The sequence below is a fragment of the Lutra lutra genome, chromosome 1 (genome assembly GCF_902655055.1).
Source record: "Lutra lutra chromosome 1, mLutLut1.2, whole genome shotgun sequence".
In the NCBI taxonomy this organism is placed as follows: Eukaryota; Metazoa; Chordata; class Mammalia; order Carnivora; family Mustelidae; genus Lutra; species Lutra lutra.
In genome coordinates, this window is record NC_062278.1 from 67,588,790 (window position 1) to 67,616,692 (window position 27,903).

At 44.7% G+C, this 27,903-nt stretch overlaps 1 protein-coding gene across 1 annotated transcript in view; it reads right to left on the bottom strand.

Moving 5' to 3' along the window:
• The window catches only part of FSTL1 (follistatin like 1), a 51,931-nt gene that overhangs the window by 15,911 nt on the left and 8,117 nt on the right, over window positions 1–27,903 (bottom strand). Inside the window, exon 3 of the mRNA XM_047726073.1 lies at window positions 1,397–1,501. Within this exon, the coding sequence (XP_047582029.1) occupies window positions 1,397–1,501 (105 nt within the window). The remainder of the gene's footprint in view (window positions 1–1,396; window positions 1,502–27,903) is intronic.

The window sequence follows — 27,903 nt, forward strand, 5'->3', positions numbered from 1 at the left end:
CTTGCCAACTCGGCTCTAGATTGGCTACTTAAAGGGCCACGGTCACAGGCAAGGTCGGTTTCTTTAGAATTTTGTGGATTTTGAAAGGCGGTACGGGACAAGCAAGTTCAGCTCAGCCCTAATGAAGGCACCAAAGCCAGAAAGAGCAGATGCGGGAAGAAGAAACTTCCAGAACACTGGAGCTGGAAGGCAGCCCTGCTTCTCCAACTTTAGATAAAAATACCAAAGTCTGGGACGACAAACTATTTAACCAATATTTATTAGGGAGTTCTTACTAAATATTCTACATGCTGGGCAAACACGGTCTCTGTCTTCGCAGCATCCAGCGGCAACTAACTTGTTCGAAATCACACAGATGTATGTGGTTAAGGCGAGTCTAGAAATCAGGTTTCCTTACCCTAAGTACAGGCTCACATCACCACACCGTGGCCAGCTACATTCTGGGGAGGGCCTCCTAGGGTTCCCAATGGATCTGGCTATCACATTTCTAAGTTGGGGGACTTCCCTTCTGAGACAATGAATCTGATTCTTCAGCTGGGGACTAAATTAGGTGTATTTATTTGCAGAAAGGCAGATATATTTCTAGGCTCGTGTTGGTTTGACAGAAAGGGGAAGGATGGGATTTATGTTTGTCTGAAGAGTGAGAACTTGTCAGCATCCTGCTTACAAAAGAAGTAGTCCTCAAAAGCTCACATTGCTTTTTAAACCTTATTAAAAGCAAATAAATGAAAACCCCTAAAAAAAAAACACCCTTCATTTCATCTAGTAGTTTTCTAAAAATGTGTGTATCCTTTGACTTGGCAAGCCCTAGTAGGACTCAATCCTATAGAAATAAAGGCTGCAGCATGTAAGGGTATTTGCACAAGGGTGTTATTGTTTCCAGTGGCAAACAACTCAGGAAACAACCTAATGTCCACCTGTGGGAAAAATTATTGCATAACTATGCCATTACAAATTATTTATTCTGATCCCATTTTTGTATAAAATGGGGGGGACCCTGTATGTTTATAGGGGCATAGAAAAGCAAGTGGGATAATATATACTGAACTGTGAACACTGGTCATCTCAGACTAATTGGATTTGAAGGTTATTGGGAAGATGATTAATTTTATGTTTATACAAATGTCTGTATTACTTGACTTATATATAAAGCATTATTAAAATTTTGACTTAAAAATCTTATAAAACTAAACATCTTTTAAAAAAAGAAAGAATATCCCTGCATTTGCATCTGGTTTTGAACTTCTGGGACCAAAATCCCTTGTCCTTCAGATAGACACGGTATGTTTTTATAAAGGTGATGAAATTATTGGCTCTGCCGTGCTGACTAGTGGCTCCAGCAAGGTCACCATTTGACCTTGGCTATTGTCCTCTGGCTCCTGAGCTCAGGACTTACCTCAATGCAGAGGCAGGTGGGCTCTCCCTTCTCTGTGACTGCACATTCCCGGCCAGCTCCACAAAACACATTGGCACAGATCTTGGATTTGCTCCTTAGTTCTTCCTGAAACACAAAATCATAAAGGAAACCATGTCACGGAGATGAGACTGTCAGGGTGTAAGCCAGTGGTTATGGCAGTTACTTTCCATACTTAGGTCATGGTCAGGAGTTGCAGCTCAGGGTTGTTGGAGGGTCCTGAAAAGCCATCCCCAAGAGCCAGCCCCAGACTTGCTGGCACTGCTCCAGCCTAGGACTAGCTACCTCGAAGTCCTTCAGATTGTTTCTCAAAGAGCAAGAGATGCTTTCTTACATGCTTCCTTTCTTTTAGAAATGATTACTGACCACCCCTTCTATGTGAACACTACAGTAAAGAGCCATAAAGGCAGTCTCTGTCCTCAGAAGCTCCATGGCTCCCTGAGGAAGTTCCCAAACAGAGACTTAGAAACATGGAGATGCAGGACCAGGAACACTAGGAGTCAGAGGGCAGAAGGAGGGCAAGAATCAAATGAGGCTTTCTGAAGAGAGGATGCCTTAACTAATTCCTAAAGGATGAGAAGAGTAAACTAGACAGAAATAGAGACATGTGAGAGAAATACTGTTATCTGAAGGACCAAAATCTCACTGAGTAGTGTTCAAGGTCCTATCATTTCAAAAGGCAAAAGAAAGATAGCTAAACCATTGGGAACGTGAATTTGCTATTATTCAGTATGGTCTTATTCAGCCCCTGTCCATATCTGCCTCTGGCTTCAAGACCAAGAGGGCCAACCCTGCCGACAGACAGAATTATCCTCAAACCACTTGTGGTCACACATTCCTGTTCAGACATGCTCAGCAGAACCTGCAGGCAGGGAATGGTCCCAGTCTACACCACTGAAAATGAGAGTGTCTGTAGGCACTAATCTGTTGGTGACACATTCCTTCTCTCACATTAATTGGTGGCTAAAAAGCAGCCTCACCTCATTTGCCACGCAGGCCAGCAGCCGTGGTGGTTGAACAAAGGAGAATTGTGATTCCTCCAGCCTCTGTCTGACTGCTGAGCAGGCAGTCACCACAGGCCTCCCGCCCCGCCCTGGGGTAGCAATGACTGTGACAAAACCAACAAACATGGCAGGAGCTGAGGGAGGTGTCAGTAAAGGCAGAGGAGGAACCTCAGATTCCACCCTTCCAGCCATGCAACTCACAAAGCTCGTAATACTAAAATTCTTGTGGTCGGTAAATGTTTCATATCTAAGAAGAGGTCAAAGAAAACAAAAAACAAAGTAGATATTGAGAGCTCAGGGCTGTGCCCAATACAGCTGGTCTGCTGCCACCTGGAGGCTGCTTTGCAAACTCCAGGTTATTATTGTCTCCCTTCAGCCATCTTGCCTGTCTTGCAGGGATCCCATTGGTCCAGAAACTCGCGCCATGCTCACATTTCATTGGTTCATAGGCTGTTGCTAAACCCATTCTTTTTTGGATGTTGCTAAGGGGAATTCAATAAAGCTGGCAAGCAGGGAAGAAAAGAGGAAGTAATTCCCAGACTGCTGGGATGACTGGAGCTGTTGTTTCCTAAACCAGGAGTGGAGATAAAATCAAGCATATACTCCGGGCAGGCCCTAACTGTGCCTGGGAAGGGAAAGCAGCTCTAAAAAAGGAAGAGGAAAAGGTTATCGCTGACCAGTGTAAAAAATCTCAGATAAGACCACCTTCTCGCTCCTTCATGAAACAACACTCTAACCAAGAGATACAGACAAGTAAATTCATAAAAAGGCATGCCCTGACATAGGCCTGCACTCAAAAGACACCAGTATCCAGCTCCACGGGCAGACCTTTTACACTCGGCTGTACGTCTGTAACTAGTCGCTTTAATTCTTTGAACCTCAGTTTCCTCATCTGTAAAATAGGGGTAAATACCAGCCCTGCCTTGCGAAGATGAAAAGTGTATTTGGAAGGTCATCATAAACTGAAAAGCAAGCAGCTTCCTGCAGAATAGCCTGCAGCACGCACAGAGCTTCTTTTACCTTCTGTTGTTGCTTTTAGTGAATATTAAAGAGAAACGCTTTTCCTTCCAAGTTGAATTCAACCTAAGTCATTTTTTTCAGAAATAGTTCTCCAAAATCATTTGAAGAAACCGATACTCTCTATTTAAAATATAAAGCCGCACATTTGAACAGTCCAGTTCAAATTTACAAACTGTTTTCACACATACGATTTCATCTCACTGAATGAACAACCCTGTAAGAACATGTCTATTATTAACCTCATTTTATAGGAGAGGGAACTGAAGATCAGAAAGGTCAAGTGACTTGCCCAAAGGTCCCAGAGCTATAACTGGAAGGAGCTAGGATTCCAACCTGGAACTTCAGACAACAGATGAGTAAATTCCATTCACCAATATCTGGCACTTTGCAGGCTGATTTGGATTACACGTTATCTCACTTAAGCCCTAGGATAACACCAAGAGTTAGACATTATAAGGTTCCCCATTTCATAGATGAGGGAACTGAGCCTTAGAGGTTAAATAACTAGAACATGACAGAGCTGAACTCCTACCCAACCAAAGGGAAAGCAGTTCTTTTCTATTTGATTGACCTTCATAGCTAGAAAACTTAAGGTTAAGGAGATTGTGATAACAATGTGACTTACATAATTAGCAAATGTGAAAAAGCACTTACAGGTGCGTCAGAGAGCTAGATTTGAATTCCCACGTCCCACCTCTGCTCCTTCCTTGCCACAGCCATGGGCAAGGTACTTCCTTTAGACCTCAGTTTCCTCACTTGTGAAATGGGACCTCTTATCTCCGCGAGGGGTGTGTGAGCAGTAAAGGAGAGATACTGCCTGCAGTAGCGTGCCTGCCACATAGCTGAGAGCTACCATGGTTACTGACTCTCAGACAATTTCCCTGCTGAGTGCTGTTCCCACCTTGGCTGCCATGTCCCCCATCCAGCTGCGGTTACCCTGAAATGATAATACTGAGAGCGGGAGGACTAACTGAATGGAAAAAACCAAGGGCTAACCATCCGCCTCCTTGCGCCTCCTTGCCCGGTTAAGACCAGAGAGAAGGAGGGGCCCCCCCTCGCTAGTCACACAGGCATTCCTCTTTGCAGGTGGCACATCTGTCAATAGGTGGCAATCTCCCTCTTTGTCTTGCAGAACCCGCCGCCGCAATGCAGAGCTGCAGCCTTTGCTCCTGCAGCTCCAGCTTCCCAGCCAGGGAGCTCTGGGGCAGGAGGTGGGAGAGCGGGGTGGGGCGAGCACCCTACAGCCACAGGCAGCAGGTACAAAGAAGGGGATTTTTGCCGACTTGGAAAGAAGGTTCTACCTGAAAACTTTCATCCTCCCCAGTTCTTCCCATTCACAGGCATGCTTCCATGCAGAAAACAATAATGAAAATTTTCTACCTAGAGGGGGCCTCTTTGTACCATAGAAAGCCCTTCAAGTCCTCTCTTCTGGGGGAACAGGTTTTCAGGAGCACCCCTGAGGCTCCTAGAAAGTCCATTAGCATGGTGGGTGGCCCTACCCCTCTGCTAAGCAGAGGGGAAGAGCATCTTGAGAGGAGATACATATGGCATAAACAGGCTCCCGGGACAGGGCAATCAATGGCTGTCTTTTGGGGAGACGTGGTGGGGTGAGAGACCCAGAAATGAGGCAGGGCAGCAAGTGACAGGGAGAATGTGGTGCTTGGGAATATTAATTTGTGTCTGGTCCCTTCCACCTCAGAAATTCTGACTCAAAGTACAGGGAAGCCTCGATGGAGAGAGGCTGGAGGCAGGGGAACCTGCCAGGTGAAAGGTCGTGATCTAGTGGGGGTGACAAGGGCCTAAGGTCCAATGCTAATATTAATTAGAGCACCAACAATTGAGTGAGACTCTTCATAGTGATCTCTGTCCTCACAACACCTGTACAAGTTTCCATATCTTTAGTCCCATCTAACAGATGGGGAGGAATTCAAGAGTCAGAAAAGCTCTGTGATATACAGAGGCCACATAATGAGGGAGAGCTGAGTCAGGACCGGAAGGCAGGTCAGCCTGACTCCAGAACCTCAGGGACGAGTCAAGGAAGGGAGCTGTGACCAGAGGGGACAGCTATAAGGGCTGGCACAGTGAGAGGCCACAGAGCACAAGGCAGTTCCTTTAGGAATTAGGTCCCAAGGCTATATGAGAATTCCATCTATGACTAGATAACCACATTGGCATATGAATTTACTCTAGGAATGGGGCTGGGGAGGGGGGCATGTTCTGAAAGTGTGGACACTGATATGTTGATAAAAGTCAACAGAATACTTGCTCCAAGTGGAGAAACATTGGATTTCTAGCTTTGACGTTCTGCATCATCGCCATGACCTGCTTCTGTGTAGTCCCCTTAGTGAAAGACTGACTGGGAACATTGCTAACTTTCACTAGGTGAAAACCTTGCTCTCTGAGCAACTGTTAGCCATTGCATGACAATAATACTTTATACTAGCACAGCAATTTCAACTAGTCTGTAATTTTCACTATCATTTTTAATTCTCAAAACCCTTTAGGATAGGTGGGCAGGAATTACCTCTAAGGCACTTCCAGACTCAAAATCAATGACAAAGAAGAAACTGAGGCTCGGGGCTACCTGTGACTGGTCCAAGCCCTCACAGTTGCAGAGCTGGGTCCTGGCCCAAGGTCTCCAGACTTTAATTCCAGCCCTCTTTCCACAAACCACTTTGCCTCCTTACAAATCAAAGCTAGAAAAGGTGTTGCTGGGGGTCCAAGGTCTAAAAAAACAAATTAGTTTTGCAATTAAAAAGATCCTTTGCAAACAAAGTCCAAAGCAACTTATTTGCAAAACTGCCAGAAAAGGTGATGGTGCGTCTGAGTCGCTGGGCCGACCAGCATTACATCCGAACGCAAACTATATTTTGAATGTTTAGAAAAAAAAAAAAAAAGTCTTCTGAAGTCAAACAGTTTCTGGAAGAACAGTGTGCTTTGGCAGGGGAGGAAGCTTGTAAGCAAAACCATAAAACTGTCAGCCTAATAGATCATCATTTCACTAAAGCGAACTGGGTCAGGTCTGAAACCCCCATCCCTTTCCTCCTTCCCAACTTTCTTTTTGGGAAAAAAAAAAAAAAAAAGCCCTACTTGCGCCAAGGTGGAATTTTGGCTCCACTGGCCACTATTTTGTGACAGAGCAGCTTTGTTGATGTGAGAAAGGCTCTCCTTGCTTTGCCAGAATTAGTCATGGAAACTTCACAGGAACACCAGGGCCCCTTGGATACATTGAGCACCACGGAGTTTGGGACAAAGGAATTCACAGAACTGGGGAGAGCCTGGGGGAGGCCTGGGTGGGGCACAGGGTGGGACGCTGGCTGCTCTCAGGCGTTCTGGAATGGAACCCAGTAGCACAGGCTTGAGAGAGCCAAACCTCTTCAGGACCTTGAAATCTAGCTGGAGTGCCATGTGACCTTGCTCAAGTCTCTCCGATTCTTTTGCTCTGAAAAGGAATATCTTGCTGCATCGCACCTACACTAAGGAAAGAGGTGGAAGGCGATTTCTAGCAGCTGTTCTGAAGCACGGGGCAGGAGCTCTACATCTGCAGGGACGGTATGCCTCCCCAGACTTGGTCACAACCAGCCCCCTCACCTCAAGGTGAATGCACCAGGGCCACCGGGTTTGAGGGATCCTGAAGCTTAAACAATTTGAGGGGCCCTCCCTGAGGAAAAGAATACACAATTATGCAAAATTGGGCTTGGGGCCTTGTGAGTAAGGTCTGAAACTAAAGCTTAATTAGCTCACAATAAATCTGACTCTCTACCTACCCTATTATTTTCTTCATAAACAAGAAGGTCTTGGGGCCTTTAGTCTATTAGAACCCTCTTTAATATTTTATACATGTATAGCTTATCTCAAGTGAACTCCAAGTGTCTGCACATTTTGGCTTCTGACACACCCACCACAGTGCCCTGCCTGAGAAAATCCACAATAAATGTTTTTTACATTAAATTTCACTGGCAGGGGGGAGGGGTCCAAGTTAGTGCCAATGTCAGCAGCTGGTGACAGTGGCACTCAGGATATTTGGGGGAAAGTGTGGCTGGCCTTCGTGACATCAAAATAAGGGATGTATCACCCCAAAAGGATTAGCTTTAGGATTAAAAAAATATATAAAAAGTCTATTATGGACCTGTCATTTAAGAACTACTAATTCTCCTTTTTATTAATTTCTTCGTTTAAAAAAGATCTTATTTATTCATTTGTCTGAAGAGAGCATGAGCAGGGTGAGCGGCAAGCAGAGGGAGAAGCAGGCTTCCCGCAAAGCAAGGAGCCTCATGAGGGACTCGATCCCAGGAGCCTGGGATCAGGACCTGAGCAAATGCTTAACTGACTGAGCCACCCAGGAGCCCCTTTGTGTAATTTCTATGTTTAGCTTCTATCACAGCTTATGGGATTAACATGTTCCTGACATTTTCGTCTCATTATGTGATAATGTATTGTGGGTCTAGAAATTACTACTTTCCAATTTCCAAAGGGACAAGGCTGTTTACCTTAACCATTATCTTACGGATTCTGTCACATTCTCTGTGTCTGTCTTGTCAGACTCAAGGATCTAAACTGCTCCTAGGAAAGCTCCCTCATTCTCCCAGTGGCACATTCACCATCCCTGGAATGACTCCCACTTCATATTCTTAGGTCTTTCTTAACATGGCCCAGCCCCAGCATGGCAGCCTAGATGCTTGGTTTCTATACAATCCTAAATCCCATTTTCTGTGATGGCCTTGTTTAGTCCTAGCAGAAGTATAGCAGCATTAAGTAAACACAGAGTTGGAAATATGTTAGGTTCTTTCACCCAGGACTGAGAAAAATCCCACGCGGGTCTATGAGGTCTGAGGATTCATCCCTTTGGCAGTGAGGAGGCTCTGACTCTCCGGAGGGCACTTCTGCTCTCATGCCCTCGTAGCATGAGTCACAGTGATGCACTGGGGTGTCCCTGTGCAGTGCCACACTGTCTCCCCAACTTAGGCACATCAGTGACTCCACTCTGACTGACAGGGTCTACCAGGCTCCCCGGTATCCGTCTATAGTTCTCAGAGTGATTGCTGGGAGTTTCCAAGATATCCTGTCAGTCTTCCTAAGAAGCGTTTTTGGTAAGGCCCCTAGTTGTACAATTGTACCCTTTAGTTTCTTTAGAATTCCTAGGTGGGACCTTTTAAGCCAAACCACTTTTTGCCCTGAATTAGTTTGTTAGGTTTGATAGTCGTATTCATTTTCCATTCTCCAATCATTTGCCTAGGACCTGTCCACTTTAAAGGACAATGTTTGGGGTATGGATAGTCCTACAGTCTTCTTCAGTAAAGACAGGGACAAGTAATTCAAATCCACTAGAGAGCATATTTGATAAGTGCCTATTAAAAAACCCATGAATGATAAGAGCCTGTGACCGGTGTGATGCAAGCTCCATGTCATAAACTCTAAAGGAAGGCAGGATGTGGCCTCCACCTTCTCAGGAGTTTCTAACCTTGGTCGGGGGCAATGAAACTCACAGACACAGATCAAAGTGCAGGACTGAGTAAAGGGGGCTGCTGACTCCAGGAGATGGGGCTTCATGGATGAGAGGGGACATGAGCTGAGCCCTAAAAAATGGTAGGATCTAGATGGAAAAACTTTAGGTTTTTGAGCAAGAGGGTCTTAAGTCTAGTTTGGCAGTGGTTCACAGGAGGAAGTGGGTGAGGCAGAATTGGGGGCACAGGAAACTGGGTAGAAAGTGCCAGGAATGATGAAAGTCTCATGTATGGTGGTGGCATGGATACAGAGAAAGGCGGGAATTCGGGAGAAAATTCTAAAGAACAGAGATCTGGCAACAAAGCAGATAGAAGAGAGGAAGGTGAGAATCTAGGGAACTGCCAAGATCCTTGGCTTTGAGAGGCTGAAGTTTGGCAGCGTCGTCTTCCAGAATCAGAGACGAGGCAGAGACTGAGGAGGGGAGGGGTCGGTGAGGATGAATCAGTTATGGACTTAAGTCTAAGAGGACAATACAGCATCCCACTGACAGCTGAGAATAAAGGATTAGAGAAGCACATCTGGACATGATCCAGGTAGGAGTGAGAAATGGGGCCAAGGGAACAAATGAGCTCAGGAAGCAAGGGTGGGCATGGAGGCCTGAGGTGGCCAAGGAGCAGGAAGAAGAGGCTGCCACTCCAGCTCCCACCTGGGGGAGTTCTGCAAAGAAAAGGTGCCTTCCCATTGAAGCAGATGTGATCCTGGGCCAGGTTACAAGGCTCAGCAAGCCACGCAGGTTGGATTTCAGCTGCCTTCCCCTCCTCATGCAGTGAACAGCATGTATGACTGTCAGGAGGACTCTGAGGGCAAAGCAGCCAAGAAGGCAGAGCAGGCACATTGAGAAAACTGGGAGCAAAATCAGGATGTCTAGAGAGCTCCAAGAAATGGCTGAGGAATGCCATTGTAGGAGAAATGATTTGGCAAATGTTGGGATGAATCAGCAAAAACAAAACAAAACAAAGAAAAAACTATAAAACAACTTTGAAACTTCTGCCGAAACCTGAACCAGAAGCCAGATCAGACAGAAGCGGTGAGGTCCTACGTAAGGAGAACCTACACAGGAACCTGGAGAAAGGCCCTGAACATACCTCTCTCTGCCTCCCAATACTGGGTGTGACTTAAGGCAAGGTGCCTGATTTCTCTGGGCCTCAGTTTCCCCATCCATAAAAGAATTGTAGATGATGCCCAAGTCCCTTAAACTGTTAAGATTCTCTTAACTAGAAAACACAGACATTTGCCATTTCAGATATTCTTGAATCTCAAACTTTAATCTCCTGAAGAAGTTAACCTAGAAGCCCAGACTAGAGACTGGTTATGTACAGAGCCTCCTGTGAGTATTTCAGGGTTTTTCTGGTTTTCGGTGGTGGAATTAAAGTTGAGTTTGTAGTCCAAGGATTTTCATAAGCAATGTCTTTTTCATTCCCTCCTAGGTCATGACAGAGGAAATCAGAGGAACAGTAATGGGACCCCAACTGAGTGGCCTGATTTCACTCTTAGTTGACTGGTTGAAACCCTCTACTCCCTTTGAATGCCATTAATGACATTTTTATTCTATTTGTGTTTGCCTTGCAAGAAGAAAAGGGAGAGAATAGCTAAAGGAAATTCACATGAGATTCACAATTCTTCATTCCTGCCAAGAACCTGTCACTGAAGTATGTCTGGGACTGCCAGGGCTCACATTTACTCAGCATCCATGCTCTAATTATTTCCACATGTAGTTCAAGGCAAATGGTTGATTAAAAGTTTAAAAAAAAAAAACAAACACCCACACACCTAAATCCTAGTACCCTCCACTAAGAAGATGGGGGAGGAGCTCCAGGGCAGCTCCAAGAGGTTTCTGAGAGAACGTTTTGGAAGTGTCCCCTGTAGAGCCAGCCACATCACACCAACATCCCCACACATCCCCACATATTCCCAGCACTCCCATCCCAAGCCAATCCTCCACCTCTCCAAGCTTTCCCAAGCACTGAACCAAACACAATTCATATTCTTTGAACTTCTGAGTGGAATGTAGGATTTATTCCTGCTTTGGTAGAAGGCCTAAGAGATGGACATAGGCTAAGAGCTATAGGTTCTCTTCACCCCTTTTGCCCTGGGCTCTACTGAATTTAGGTAGACCCTGGGTAGATCCTGATATCTCATACTAGGGAAGAAATCCAGGGTGTGGAGAACAGTGGTAGCTTCCCCAAGTAGAACAGTCCCCACATCTTCAGCTCCTTTCCATGATCCCAATTTGCAAATGGCTTCTGCTAAAACTAACTGGAAGTTAACCCACTGTTTCCCAAGGTGGTTCACGTGAACTGGCACTGATTCAGATGCCTGACACTGTCATCTACTGATATCTACTTGGCCGTATGTAACAAGGCCTTTGGCAGTGACTCAGTCTTCTTCCTGTCTCCTGGGTGATTTCATTGTTTATGTGGCCTCAAGATCCTTGACCTCCTCACCTCCAGTAAGCCTCACTTCTGAGGTCCTCTGGCTATGGGGAGCTTCAGGAAGTGTCTGTGAGTACAGTAGGTAACTGTAGCAGACTAAAATAAAGGGTACAGGGCTCCGGAGGTCCTACATTTTGAAATGAAAATTCATTACCCTTTGAAAATGTCAGCACCGTGAAGTATTGTTAGATGCCTCTCTAACCTTCAAATGGGCAGAGAATGTCCCAAAGGACCAGCTAAAAAAACAATGTCACCATCTGGGAAGTCTGATTTATTGTCTGAATTACACGAATTCTTTCTGTCCTTCTAGGCTCAGCTCAAATTACACAACTCTATCCTCGGTGACCTTTCCCTCTGAGTGTTATGAGCTCCTCCTTCCATCTCTAAATTTTCATTCTTCTCTGCACAAACTCATTTGATCACTTTCTAAAAAATGTAATTGATTATGCAGACTTTGTCTTCCCAGCTGAACTCTAAGTTCCTAGAGGACAAAGCTTATGTTCTGAAGTCTTTCATAGGTCCAGGCATAGTACACGGTGCCACGCCATCAACCTTTGCTGAAAGTATCCAAGAGCAACTGAGCCATACTGCCCTAAGGACCTAGAGCAGGGGCAGAAAGATGGCCCCTGGGCCAATTCCTCTCCTAGGGCTGCCTCCTTTCAGGATCGGGTTTTCTTGGCAGGGGGAGGGGGGAAATAATCTAAAGAACCGACCCTTCTCCACAGGCCATAAATATTCAGCCTGTAATCTCCCTAATGAGAGATTGTTTTTGACCAGCGGAAACACATTGGGGTGTGGGTGTGTGTGTGGGGGGGTGATGTGGATAGGAGAGCAATGGGGGGTGGAAAAGGCTTTCAGTCATTTCCTTTGTCCACAATTAATGTATAATCTAGCAGTTGTGCTGAGGGAATGAGAATGGGAAAAGGGAAAAGAATGGAAGAGGAGACAATGTGGGAACGCAGGATACTTCGAAGGAAGGCAAAAGTGGGTGGGACTTCAGAGTGTAGGGCAGAGATTGACGAAGAGCTGACTGCCACCTTGGTGACCTGTACAAGGGAGAAGCAGAGACAAAGATAAGTAAGAGGGGCCAAGAGAAATTGTGAAAATGGGCCTATTACCCAAGGCAACTGTTTTGTGTTAACACTTCTCAGGAACACCGCTCTTAACATTGTCCTATGGTAGCAGGGAGGCAAGATGGTCAGTCTGCCTAGACATGAGAAAGAATAAATTTCCATTGCCTTATCCCACCTCTCCCCCATGTGCAGAAGGTTCTGGGGGTCTCCAAGCACTCCCTTCTGGCCCATCTGCTAGGCTGACTTTACTGTGGGCTGGAATACACTGAAATGGGAGTGGCCAGGGAAGGGCTAGACCTTTGCTGTGCCCAAGCGTTTTATTTTCCAGGGTGCTGGCCATCTTGAAAGGACCTGTGCTGTCCAACCGAGAGCTGAGACCATGTGACAGATGGGCGGGGTCAAGGGGGAAGATAGCAAGGAGGTGAGGGCTGACTGGAACAAAATGGAGCAGAGAGACCCCAGAGACCGGTGTGAAATCTCTACTTTAAAAACACAGACAAAGCCCTGGGACTCCGGGGGAAGTGTGGCTCCAAGGCAGCCATCAAGTTTCTAGCATCCCAGCAATTATTCTCCAGCCCGTGGAATGCATAAGGGTTAAAACACAGCAAGAATCTCCACGCTAAATGAAGCCACCATATGTGTGGCTCCGTATGGTTCTAGGAGAAGCAGACAGATGTAATTAGAAGTTCTTAAGACACTGTGTTGCCATGGCAACTGTCGGCCAGGAGAACTGGAGTCCAAGGAATACAGTCTTCCAAGGAAATGCCAGAGGCGGGTGGTGTTCATCACCCTCCGGTTCCACAGGCCGGGCCTCTCTACCCCATCCCCCTGCCCCTGTTTCCCTACCCTTGCATGGTCCTACACTCTTGGGGACCCTCCCTCTCCAATTCCTTTTCATCCCCACTTCCTAGGCCCCAGATAGGCACCCAGAGCAACTTCACATGCAGATGAAGCACTCCCTTCAGATGGCATCCAAAGGCAGCAATTAAGGAGAAGTCAAATCTTGGGAGAGTTTGTGCGGGTGACATTGTTCTCTGGGCAGTCTCTGGTCCCAGGGGCTTTCTAGATCTGAGTGTAGGGATCACTAAGAGAAGCTGAAAGCTTAATTTACATATCACTCTGGAACCCAGCTCCTCTATGAGGCAGAGGCTGGATGGGTACCACAGGACAAGTAGGGGTACGTGAGTTTGAGCAGGGGAATGTCTGCTCTTAGTAGGCAACCCTGCATTTTATCAGCCAAACTGGAACATTTTGAGAGTAAAGGGGGACCTTTAAAATAGATCTACTTGGACAACGGGCATAGACTGTGACATCTGGTCACCTCAATTAACAGGCCACCTAAGGCGGAAATTATTACTTTTATTTTACGGAGTGGAAATTTTAACCTGGTGTCTATGAGCCCGCAGAAACCCAGCTATGGATTTTGGGACTGGAATTTCCTAGAGCATAACCAAGGAAAGATGAGAAACTCAAAGAAAGTACTACTCTGGGTATGAACTGCCTTAATCTCTCAATTCGATGGCAACATGAGAATATTCATGGGGTTCTGCTGTTGCAAAGCTGGGGAGCCTGAGCAGATGGGACCACTTTCCTTCAAAATCTCTTTGTCATTACAAATCCTTCTAACTGCTTCTCTAAAGAGAGAAACATTCATTTCACACATTGTTGCCAAACAGGGACGATTCTCTATGGATTTATGGCACTAATGTGGTCAGTAGAGTGGGATCATTCCACAGCAGAGAGACCTAATAAATCTCCCGCTGAAGAGTAGAGGTTTCCAGGTGTACGTTCTTACACATTCCTTGACAACTGAACCGGAAACAGTGGCTCAGGGATTCTGTGGTAACAAAACCCAAGGAAAGGTTAGACTCTCCCAGGGAACCAGCAGAAATGGTTGTATTTTCGGCACAATATAACCAGCCCAGAAATTATGAGAATGTGGTTCACCCACAAGCTCAGTTACAGAACTGCGGGATGTTCAGAGGGTAAGGCCCACCCAGGGTGCATCCCCTAGCATTTTCTCAGGGACTGTGGGAATCACAGCCATTCGATAAAAGTTTCTGGCAGTTTCTTGACAACCGTGACTAGTAATGGGCCTCTTCTCTCAACCCTGGCTCAAGGCCGGGGAACCACTGGGGCCAACTTGCCTTATTTACCTGCACCTAAATGCAGACAGGTTCTAGACACTGGAGTGCCAAACTCTGAACTTAATGTGGAGCTTCCCCAAGATTTTTGGATGGCAATAAAAGACTACTTACAACCTGTAATCATCAATTAACACCACTGTTCTCTGCTAGGCGTGTATGGTGGGAAGTCCTGACACCCACTGCACCTCCCCTGCATTTTAATAGTCCAATTTAGAGGAACATTAATCTTTCTGGAACAAATTAAGAACTTGATAAAATCAATCCCTTTGGGGGAAAAAAAAACCAATAACACTGCAGATACAAATTAATTGGCATTTCCTTATCACTGTCCAGAGTGGAATTGGACAAAACCTATTCCCAAGCAAGTAATTGAGCAACAGAATACTAACCATCGAGCTAGATGTGGGGACTCAAGGAAGAATCAAGCACAGTCCATGTCCCTAAGCTGCTGACAGTTTAGTCGAGGAGTTGAGGAGATGGGATACAAATACATGGAAATAAATAAACAAGCAAATAAATAAATAATTCATTCATTCATTCATTTATTTATTTATTGAGAGGGAGAGAGGGGGTAGGAGGGGAATAGGAAGTGGAGGAGGGAGAGAGAAAATCCCAAGCAGGCTCCATACCCAGCATGATATATGATTTCACAAACCTGAGATCATGACCTGAGCCAAAATCAAGAGTCCATCACTTAACTGACTGAGCCATCCAGGCGCCCCAATACATGAAATTTTATTTTGTTTATTTTTATTTTTGTTTGAGATTTTCTTTATTTGTTTGAGAGGGAGAGAGAGCAGGAGCAGGGGAGGGGCAGAGGGAGAAGCAGACTTCCTGCTGAGCGGGGAGCCTGGCATGGGGCTTGAGCCCGGGATACTGAGATCAGGACTTGAGCGGAAGGCAACTGCTTAACCAGCTGAGCCACCCAGGCGCCCCAATACATGTAATTTTAAATAACACAATCTAATAAGTGAAAACTCAAGACAATGTGTAGCGAAATGTAGTTTGTGGTTAAGTGACAAGTGTCTAGAGCTGCATTGTCCAATAGCAATATAATATCAGTTTCAAAGAGGATGTGAACATTTCTAATAACATTTTAGAAAGTCAAAAGAAACAATTAATTTAATAATTTGTTTACATAAGACAATATAGCCAAAATACGACCTTTTTAGCTTGTAACCAACAGCATTAGTGAGATGTTTTACACGTTTTTTTCACAGTGAGTATCTGATACCTGGCATGCATTTTTCATTTACAGCACATCTCAATGAGACCAGCCACACTGCAAGAGCTCAATGTCCACTTGTGGCTTGTGGCTTTTCCTGCAGAACAGCCCAGCTCTAATAAGTTCTGGATGCTGATACATTACTGAGGGCTGAATTGAGGAGGAGACTTTAGGTAGAAAGAGAAAGACTTTCTTTAACTAGGAATGTCTTATGAGCGGTGTATATAATTGAAGTCAACAGATATTTGAATACCTCAGTAAAGGCAGCATGCTGGGCTGCATGGACAGGGATACCGAGGTAATGAACATCCAGGCCTTTGAAAACAGGCAGTTCTGGGCACTTAAGCCTAATTCTGATTCTGCTTTTAATGCCTGTGGCAAGTCACCCTTCTAGTCTCCTCTATAAGATAAAGGAGGTGCCGCCTCCTTTAGTACTTTGTATGGCTTATCTCATAAAACAATTAAGGGCCTAACTAAACTACATATTTTGAAACTTGTCTTAACTATTTAAATACTTTTACTTTTTTTGCATAAAAGTCCATGGACAAATTTGGCAATGTAGTGAATATTTCTCAAAACCTTTTCTTCCTCCCATTTCTTGGCTCAACTATTACACTCTCGCTGCCAACTTTCAATAATATTACACACACACACACACACACACACACACAAACACACAAACACAATTTTAGTGCCTTGAGATTAAAGTCAATGAAAATATGCACATTCTATTCTTCTTGAGACATTCCTGCCTTGCATTCTTTCCTTGGAGTAGTTGGGAAGTCACAGGGGGTGGGGAAGGAGCTGTTAAACCTACATGGGCTGGCCAATCAGGCCTTATCTGTGTCAGGAGACCCACCAATGAGACTACCAGGTATTCTGCTCCACCGCAGTAGCAAAACTCCCTATTTTTGCAAAGATTAAAATCCTGTGAGACCTTCAAACTGTACCAACAATGCACAAAGAACTCTTTTTCTGTTCAATTTGCTTTCCCCCAAGGACTACATTAGAAACTTTACACAAAAACCTACTAGTTTAGTTGCTACAGACAGATTATCATTTGCAGTAAAAACACTTTCTTAGTATTATGTAGCTGTTTAGTTCTCAAAGCTCTGTTCTTTAACTGACTAAACACTAGAGAAATGCCACATATTTAACCGCTTTTGGTTACCTTGACTCCACTGGAAAGTGGAGCAAAATGCTATGGAATCAACAAACTGGTCTATGGGTCAACAGTAAGGGAGTTTTGGAGAATAAGGCTGCAGGAACCCACCCACTGCTGATGACTGGGCCATTGGTGGAACCTTCCCCAGTATGAAAGATACCTCTGAGATCCAGTGTGCAAATCTAGTGACACTGTTTTGCCCATACTGGGGACATCAAAGGTGCTATTCAAATGAACAGGAGAGAGAGCAAGAGCAGAAAGGATCTCCCAAAATAAAGGTCTCAGTATATGGTGATGTCAGAAGACAAAGTAACCAGAGACTTTGAGGCAAAGAATCACCAACAAGAGAATTTCTTTTAAATATATTTTTTAAAGGTTTTACTTATTTATTTGTCAGAGAGAGAAAGAGAGAGGGAGAGAGAGTGTGTACAAGCAGGGGGAGCAGCAGGCAGAGGGAGAAGCAGGTTCCCCTCTGAGAGAGGAGACCGATGTGGGACTCAGTCCCAAGACCCTAGTCATGACCCGAGCCTCAGGCAAACGCTTAACCGACTGAGCCACCCGAGTGTCCCTACCAACAACAGAATTTAATTTAGTGCTTTATGTTATATTCCTTTGGATATTAGCTTACTCTGGGAACGATGCCCAGTTAAATCAGAACTGCTGTTCATGGAAGGAAAGAATAAAAATTATTTACTATTTAGTAAGCCTCCGCTTAAATTCCAACTTCACCTGGAGCTGAGAGAGGCAGAATCCAGGTGTTGAACAAAGCAAGCTCAGCATTACTACCATGTCCAAGGTTAAGCAAAGTGTTGATGGGTAAATGCTGTCAACCATCTTCCCAGGTACACAAACACTTGCAGAATCTGACATAGAGATCAGAGATTATAGGCAGGATACTGTGCATCTCTTCATATTACATATGAGACACTTGGATTCATTAATTAACCCATTTGATCAGTGGATCAATTCAACAAATAATTTACTGAGTACCTAGTATATGCTAAGCTCAGTTCGAGGTGCTGGGGATTCACTGGTGAATGAGACAGTGAAGGACTACATCTTGAAGAAGTACATATTCTAGAGAGAGGAAGAGTGAAAATAAATACAATTAACAAGATCATTTCAGAGTATGATGTACATTTAGAAGAACATGGCATATGTTTGACAGAGAAATCTGGTAGAGGCGACACCACTTAGACTGAATGAGGGGATGCTCTCTTGAGCTAAGACCCATGGATGAAAGGAGCAGTTCACACAATTGGAAGAAAAATGCAAAGGTTGTGATACAGGGCAGAATTTGTTATGTTCCTGGAACAGGAAAAGGCTAGTGTGGCTGCTACAAAGGGTCTAGCAGGGAGAGCAGTGAGAGGTTAGCTGGGAAAAGTAGGCAAGGCATAGGACCTTGTATGCACTGATAAGAACTTTGTATTTTATTCTTACTGAAATGGAACACTAGAGGAGACTGATGTGATCAGGTATGTGTCATGGAGAGAGGCAAGAAGGAAAAAGGGGTGAGCAGCTAAGAGGCTACTGCAATTGCCCAGTGTAAAATGATTGCAGAGATCGGGTTTGTGGTGATGGAAACTGAAAACAGTCAAAGGAGAGATAATATATTCTGTCAGTTGAACCAACATGACTTGCTGATGGACTGGAAATGGTTAGGAAGAGTGAAAACACCTGAAGAAGATTCCTGGGTACTTTGAGTTAATAACCAAAAAATACGTCAGCCAGTTCTTAGTAGGTATGGACATGGCCATGCCAATGGGCTAGTATGGAGTCACTTCCAGAAGGATCTTCCCTTGGACTGATCCTGAGGTCCAGATATGTCCCATGCCTTCTCAATGAAACTGCATTATTTTAGGAAGTGAGTTCATCAGGCCTGCTAAGACCTGGTGTCAGATGTAAATAGACTCAGCTTATGAAAATCTGTCCAGAGTTGACCCGTGTTCCCAACTGTTCCATGGAACACAGCATTGAAGTATTTATAGTATTTTTTGAAATGGTGCCCTATGGTGAAATGTCTGGGAGACACTGCTTATAATACTCTCCTCCCAGAGAAGAAAATAAATGATGTGCACGAACATTGTCAAGTTCTAAAAACTCCTGCAACGAAAGAACCACTTAACCCAGCACATAGATTAACATGACTCACTACAGTTTGAGAAACACGGGTCTAGGCTCTGTATGTCTCTCCCTGTAGTTTTATATCCCCTGGAATTCAAGCAAAAACAAGAAGAGCAGCTCTTGTTTTTACTGAGCACTTACTTTGTGGAAGGTACTGTGTATCAATATCTCCCTTGCTAAGGACACTATATATAGGTGCCATTTAAATGTATAGCTTTTACATTATCATTCGTTCTTGTGAATTTCGCTTTACGGACCATGTGTTCACTTAGCAAAAGAAGACATATAATCTCTGATCATGTAGATCAGTAGTGTTCATTCACAGTACTTCCTCCTGCAGTGCTTAATATAAAGACCCGAAATTCTTCACTTTATTGCCCCATCTTTATTTACTTACCCCACGACAATTAAGAGTAAGAATTTCTCATCCTTTATCACTGCCTCCCTCTTCCTTCAGCCCTCCTCTTCACTAGTTTCCTTCTTCTTATATATCTCACTTATTTCTAAGATAAGAACCATTTGAGGGGCAGTATACCTGCTTTGAACACCATTGGGCTTAGGTTTCCCTACTTTCTGTTTCTCTCTCAAAGAAAATGTCATGACTTTCAGACTGTGGCTGTTGTCACATCTCAACCCTCAGACTGGAGGCGCCTGGGTGGCTCAGTCAGTTAAGTGTCTGCCTTCCGCTCAGGTCATGGATAGGAGGGTCCTGGGATTGAGCCCCACGTGGGGCTCTCTGCTCAGCAAGGGGTCTCCCCTTGCCCCATAATAACCCTCAACCATCTGGGAGACAAATACCACACACCCAAACACCACACACATTTCACCAACTTCAGCACAAAGAAGACCTTTCCTGGACTCAAACAATAGATAAATGTGGAGTGGGGAGGTCTTTACATTCCAGGCTACTGTAACATGAGTCATTATGGTTACTAAATGACAATGCTATTTATTTTACACTGGGCAAAATAATCGTAGCATTACCTGGAAAAATAACCCAACCACCAACTGAAATATAGCCACTGGGGAAGATTGCAGCTTGCTCTAATCCGCCAGCAATTCGAGGATACAGCTTAGGGAGGAAATGAACAGCCTTCTATTTTATCAATGTGTAAAGAGAAATTAGTGGGGAAATGCAATATCCTAGCTGTAAAATGACCAACACTGTGGATAAACACTGTTCAGCCTTGGCTGTTCTTAGAGGATTTCAAATCTTTATGGTTTCCTTATTTTAGTCTAAGCAAAGGGAATGCCTATATAAGGCATGTAATGAACACACACAAAAACCCAACTTTTATATTTTCTTATTATCCAGGTTATATGCCACATGCTTTTTTAATTAATTTTTTTTTTAAGATTTTATGTATTCATTTGACAGAGAGATCACAAGCAGGCAGAGAGGCAGGCAGAGAGAGAGGAGGAAGCAGGCTCCGTGCTGAGCAGAGAGCCCGATGCGGGGCTCGATCCCAGGACTCCGAGATCATGACCTGAGCCGAAGGCAGCGGCTTAACCCACTGAGCCACCCAGGCGCCCCTTAATTAATTTTTTTTTTAAAGATTTTATTTATTTATTTGACAGAGAGAGATCACAAGTAGACGGAGAGGCAGGCAGAGAGAGAGAGAGAGGGAAGCAGGCTTCTTGCTGAGCAGAGAGCCCGATGTGGGACTCGATCCCAGGACCCTGAGATCATGACCTGAGCCGAAGGCAGCGGCTTAACCCACTGAGCCACCCAGGCGCCCCTAATTTTTTACTGACGTTTAACTCACATAATTTAAGTTTCAGGTGTTCATCATTGTGATTTGATATTTTTATACATTATGAAATAATCCCTACAGTAAGACTCATTACCCATATATATTGTTACATATATGGGTAACATATAAGGGACAGTTGCCCAGTTGTATCTCTCAGACATAAATGGTATTAACTTGGTACTTGTTCCTTAAACAATATGGCCCATAAGTAGTTTAGGAAATTTATTAATAAATAAGTCTGCAGGGGCTCCTGGGTGGCTCAGTGGGTTAAGCCTCTGCCTTCGGCTCAGGTCATGATCCAGGGTCCTGGGATTGAGCCCCGCATCGGGCTCTCTGCTCAGTGGGGAGCCTGCTTCCCTTCCTCTCTCTCTGCCTGCCTCTCTGCCTACTTGTGATCTCTCTCTGTCAAATAAATAAATAAAAATCTTTAAAAAAAAAAAAAGTAAGTCTTTAGTGAGTACTGAATTTAGCACATTTAGCAAAGACTTCAGTGTCTGGCCTCTCTACTCAAAACACTTCCCAAAGCCATTCTCCCTTCAAGTCCCGTCTCCTCAAGAAAGGACGTTGAGAAACCCCTAATGAACTCACACCTGAAGTAGGGGTCCTTGTGCCGTGGTTTTCTTTGATCATTAGCCAGCCATTCATGCCATGCAGAAAATTATGCTTCTGTTGAACATGATGCAAACACCAATTAATGCATAAAGTAGAAGTCTTTACCCTTAAAATAAAATAGCTAAACCAGGAAGTCTGCTTCTTTGCATCTGGCTGTCAGCAAGGCCAAGGCCACACAGGATAAGAAAGGAAAGAAAACAGAAAATGCCAAGGATAGAAGACTAGAGGATGGGTGGGGGAACAAAGCACAAATGGACACAGTCCAAAATGGTTCTTAGGACTCTGAGGGGAAGCCAGATGAATTTCTTGCTTCTGACATAGACCTTAGCCTGCCCCCAATCAACTGTAGCATCACAATGATAGCATATAAGGAAGACCTGTGGATAAGGCTGCCCTTGGAGAAGTGAAGCTGGGCATTCTGAGCATTTGTGACATCTGCCTGCATCCCATAGCAGGCTTTTGTGAGCTGAGTGGGCTACCTCAGAAACCCTACCTGGGTTCTCCTGCTAAGGACTCCGGCCATGAAGGGGACTCAGGTATGTCTGAGTCTGTGCTCAGTTCAATAGATTTAGCTGCTCTAACAGAAACTCTGCACATTTATCAATTTCTTACTAAGCTTTAGATGAGCCAGGTATCCCCTTGAGAGTCACCAGAAATTTTTCTGTCGCTGAGTTCCTTATGTATTTTATTTTCCTCTCTTGCAAATATGCCACAAACTCGGGTCCCTCTCCACAGCTGAAAATAGTTAGCCTAACGCTAAGAGAAGCTAGCAGGACTTGCTAGCTATGGGATTTGATTTGAAAAACAGTATGTACCTCTAATTTTTGAAATGAGGTAGGACATGAATGAATGAACAAATGATTAGCAGACATTGATTATGTTAATGTTCATTAACAAGCCAACTTCCCACGCACAAAAATAATTCCTCCTCATCACTGTTTTCTATGTGCCTTGGTTTAGGAAGGAAATCAGGACAGTATAATGGAGGTCACATACTAAACTAAATTAGAAGAGTCACATTAAGGGAAATTTAATAACCTACATGCTTCTCTTCATAAGTTCCAATAGGAATTTGGCGGAAGTATATCGAGCTACAGGTCGACAGTCCTATTCTCTGAGTAGTGAAATCTAATTCAATTAAGTAATGTCAATTAAGTCAATTAAGTAGTGAAATTTATGTGTATGTCTGCGTGTACAGTCTATTCTGGGGCACAGCCAATTTTAACTCAATTCTGACACCGTACAAGTAGATTTATTAGGAAAGCCACAGGCAACATTGGGCTGGGCCCCCATGCAGGACCGATAATATAGCATACTGGGCTCATCCAGCAGGGTTTAGGATTTGGAGTGCAGTTAAGTCACCAAGCCTTTCAGTAGGACTAAAACATCTGTGTTGGCCTCTGTTTCCTTACTGAGTTCATCCTCACAGGTCACTTGATTTACCTGGTGAGGTCAACACCAAAGAGGTCAAGGTCAAGGCCTCAGCTATAATAGCCTTGAACTGATTTGGAGAAGGGCCTGGGGACCAGGGCAGCAACTTCATCAATACCTAGTTAGGAAACCTAGGATCCTGGTCATGGGCCAGATGGCATGGTGAGAAGGCAAGATGCATTCCAGAAAAACAAAACTGGGGTCCACACAGCATTTCCAGACAACTGTTTTTGTAAGCCACTTCAATACTGCATCATTAGCTTTAAAAGAACATTTACAAAGGTCACAGGAAAGTTTTTTTTTTTTTAAATGAGCTCAATAGAAGCTCAAATTGCACACTTTAGAACTCTGAATTGTTTTCCTTTAAAAAAAAAAAAATTATTTGCTCAACCCCAAGCAGGCCCAGCATCCTTCATTTCTTGCCCAGTGATGTTGAGCAGCTGGTTTCTGAAGTGGAAAATCAAGTGATTCCTCTCTACAGGGTAACCAGCATTTGGGATTCCTGGGCGCGCAGACTGTTTGGGGGCTGCATGCTGTACTATTCACGGGGCACTCGGCACATGCAAGAGGAACCAAGAGACACAAAAGGCCTACTGCTTTTAGTTGCTCTTTTCTTCCCATTCCTGGCCAGCTTCTCTTTTCAAACTGCTCCCCCTTGGGCCATCCGCTAAGACAGGAGCTGATCAAATATCTTAACTCCATTAAGAATATTTTGACAATCCAGGGGCGCCTGGGTGGCTCAGTGGGTTAAGCCGCTGCCTTCGGCTCAGGTCATGATCTCAGGGTCCTGGGATCGAGTCCTACATCGGGCTCTCTGCTCAGCAGGAAGCCTGCTTCCCTCTCTCTCTCTCTCTGCCTGCCTCTCTGTCTACTTGTGATCTCTCTCTGTCAAATAAATAAATAAAATCTTTAAAAAAAAAAAAAAGAATATTTTGACAATCCAACCTGTCTGCCTCCTCTCCTATGGATAGGATTTGTGGGCCGGGTTCTAGAGCTCCCCTGCTCCAACTCCCGTATTTTGCAGATGAGGGGTCTGGTGACTTGCCCAAGGTCATACGACCAGCAGAAGGCACAAGGCTTCTGACCCGGGTGCCATGGTCTGGCATGAGTCATTCACTCCAGCCCATCTCTGGCCAATAAGAGGAGGCTTGTCTGTAGCCGGCTCACATCAGGAATCTCTGGGAGCTCAGCCACAGCTTTGGCCAGCACTGCTGGCATTTCCATGACTCCCACTGTCTCAAGACAGCTGAAACCTGACAGTCTCATAAATTCACTTACCTGCTTCTTATGCATGCAGCTCAGGCCAGTAAACCCCCTTTCCCCTGAGACAGTGTGCGACAGACTAAGAAAACTGGGAAAGTGAGAGAGGAGAGGCAACACAAGTCAGAGCTACAGAACTGTGCAGATTGTGCTAGAAAGGCGCGGTGCCAAGCAGACACTGTCTAGACTTTAACCGGCCCCTCCAGAGGGGCTGTGGGAGGAGGGGGAGCGGGGCCAGAAATCCTGCTTGCTTTTTGTTCAGCTAATGCAAACACATGACACAGCCTCTGACAGGCTCCGGGCTGGGAGTTCACTCAATCTAAGACATTTCTTCCTCGGGGGCTGGAATTCAGCTGTGGGCTGAAGGAAGTTGTGCTAATCCAGCAATCAGAGAGAAGCTGGGAATGCTTTTCCTAGTTCCTGTGGAATCAGAGTTCCCCAAACTAGACGGAATTGAGCAGCAGCCCAAAGGAGCACATTTGTGGGTACAAAAGAATAGATTTTTCTTTTAAAAATTCTCATTTGTATCATCTTAGCCAAATCCATGAGGAAAACCCACAAAGATACAGAACTGGCTTTTGATGGAGGCCTGTTACAAAAATTTTATGACTACTGATATTGATTTATAAAATGTATAGATGGAGAAATGGCCACCATGGTCCAATAAGCATCACACATCTGAGAGAAAATGCTGGGTTTGGAGAGTCCAAGTATCGGTTAGAAAGAAGATACCCCCTCCTCTGGGCATAAAGACAAGCTCTATGCCAGGGCACAGAGAGTGCAGGATGGAGTCACCCCATTCTCCTTGGCCAGCTGCACTGGCCCCAAATGACCATACCCGCAGCAGCTCAGTTGGAGCTTTGGAGTGGTCTTCAATTTGGTCTGACTCAATGTGGAACACTGGTGAATTCATCTGAAGCACAAAGACACTGTCTTAAAACATCCCCTAAACCACTGAAAACAATGCAGCAGGTGCCCTAACGTTAGAGAAGCCACTGAACCTGAACCAGGTGGAGGTCCTACCCTACCTATGCGGCCCACAGAAGTGTGGATCCAGACACTTACTCAAACAAAACACAAGGAGACTGTGGGGCACCTGGGTGGCTCAGTGGGTTAAAGCCCCTGCCTTCAGCTCAGGTCATGATCACAGGGTCCTGGAATCGAGCCCCGCATCAGGCTCTCTGCTCAGTGGGGAGACTGCTTTCTCCTCTCTCTGCCTGTCTTTCTGCCTACTTGTGATCTCTGTCAAATAAATAAAATCTTTTTTAGAAAGTTTAAAAACACGAGGAGGCCTGTACAGGTTTTTGGTCTGGGGTTTTGTTGGTTTGTTTTTATCATGTCCATGTGACCTGGCAAAAAATGTTTTTTCATTTGTTTTCAGAGTCCCTTTCAAAATTAAGACACGATGGGCCTAGCACAGAGGGCAACTGCTTCGAGAGCTGAAGTCTGAATTTATATCCTAGCTTTACTCTTTACTAGGTGGCTGATTTTGAGTAACTAACTGAATTCTCTGAGCTACGGTTTCTTCATCAATGGAGTAATGAAAATTACAGTATCTTCTTATCAGGTTGTGAGAATTAAATAAGACAAGGCTCTTTCCCTCTCCTCCTACAGTTGTCTGGCTAACTACCACTCATTTTTTGGGGCGCAGCTTTGGGAGACCTTTTGGAGGCCTTCTCAGATCCCCCAGTAATGGGGTAGGTTCTCAGGCCCATCCTGGTACTTCCCACACTGGGTCACTCTGAGCCTCTGTCCCTGTCTGTCTTCCCCACTGGACTGCAGGCTCCTGGGGAACACGGTCTACATCTTAGTCACCAGCATTACCTTAGTGTCTGACAGAGAACAGGGTTGTGGTACTTTTTACTTTTTTCCCTTGAGTTAACTTTGTAACTTTGTGAAATTTTACTTTGTCCTGGAGGGGTGAAGCAAAACACTGCAGGAACACTTTGTGCAGGTTTGTGTCTGAATAAAATGTGAACCTGGTGGTCGGTGGATATTTTGGCAGCTCCCAAGGCAGCCTGAACCCTCCAAGATGACCTCTCTGTAACGGTGTTGGAGGAACACAAGAAAGAAGAGGAAAGACAAGGAGGTAGAAGGGAGAGATGAAGAGGAAAGAGCAACACAGTCAGCAATAAAGACCCAGCTCTGGGTCCTGGAATCAGTGGCCACGTGGGGTTGCAGTCAGGGCTCGCTGCCAGACACAGCAGTGCCCGGCAGAGGATTTAAGGTTTGTGTGCAAAACACATAGAGCGTTGCCTTGGTTCCCAAGGGACAAATTGCAGCCTGTTCCAGGAATACTCCCCTACCCTGTCTTTGAGAGTAGGTATTTATGTTTTGAGCAATGAAAGCTAAAGGATTCTAGTCCTTTGCCTGATAATATTTTCCGAACCCCAAATTTAGAATTCGTGTCCCACTAACAGGTGTGCTATAGGGACGACGGCAAGAAAATATGAAAATGACCATCCTACAAAAAATCCAATCTCTATCGGTGGCCATCTCCAGATGTAAGAAGGAGGGGCCCAGGGGAAAGAAAAAATGAATGTGGAAAAACTCCAGGAGCTTTAGTCCCTCTTTGCTTTTTCTCCCTCTTCTTCCCTTTCTGCTATTCTCCCTCATTCACTGTCTTTAGGGAGAACCTGTGCTGGTTGGCACAGCCCACTGCCTGTGCACAGGAGGTGCTCAATGAGCACCTAATTCTTTTCCTGCAGGAAGGATAGGAAATACTATCTAGAAGTCTGAAAGCAAGATTCGCTCAGTAGAAGCAAGGGCTCTGATACAAATTCTGGGCATCAAACCATCCACTGAAATAAATATCCTACTTGTCGTTTATTGTCGTTTAAAAAGCAGATGATCCTTAATCTCTGGAGAGAGTAAAAGAGGCAAGGAGAGTTTTCTGCAAGCCATGGGTGTGTGCACCCGCACCCACTCCCACACCCCAAGAGTTCTGGAGCTCTTCCAATAAACAGACGCCACAAGAATGATACTAGTAGCTAACACCACATTCTATGGGCTGAGCCACTCTTCTAACTGCTTTACATATAAGAGCTTTTTTGATGCTCACAACTAACCTATGGAGTAAAAACTCTCTAGTAAAACCCATTTTATAGATGAGGATACAGGCTGAGAGAGGTTAAGTAACTTCCCCAAGATCATAGGGCTAGTACTGAATTCAGGTAATCTAGCTTTAAGGTCCTAGCACTAAACAATTATGCTGTCCTTTCTCTCAAAGATAAATCAGAAATGAAATACAGTGACCTTGAGCCAGCGCACAGGTTGTACAAATACAGACAATGCCTAGTGGATATTCATACGTAAATTGAGAATTCTCTTACTGAAATCATTACAGAGTCAAAAACAGCCTCAGTGCGTTGTAGGAGCTGGTAACAGGCACTTATCTCTTGCAGGTGTTTGGTGTTGACTATGTTCCATGAGTAGAGGAAACCTTACCCATTATCTAATTGGAGAGATATGCAGAGAGATGGCCATTATCCCCATTTTACAGATGAGCAAAGTGAGCTCATGGAGGTTAAGTAACTTATACAAGGTCTCACAGCCAGACAAGGGCAGCATTCAAACACAGCGCATTACCCAGAGCCCTTGCTATTAACTGAAGCTGCAAGTCAGAGATATTAGGTGGCTTAAGAAAGGGGGCAGAGCAGGACTTTGAAGTCAAGGACTCTCCTTATTTTATAATGTCCTTCTTAGTGATGAGAAGGAGCTGTAGCAGGGTCCGTGTA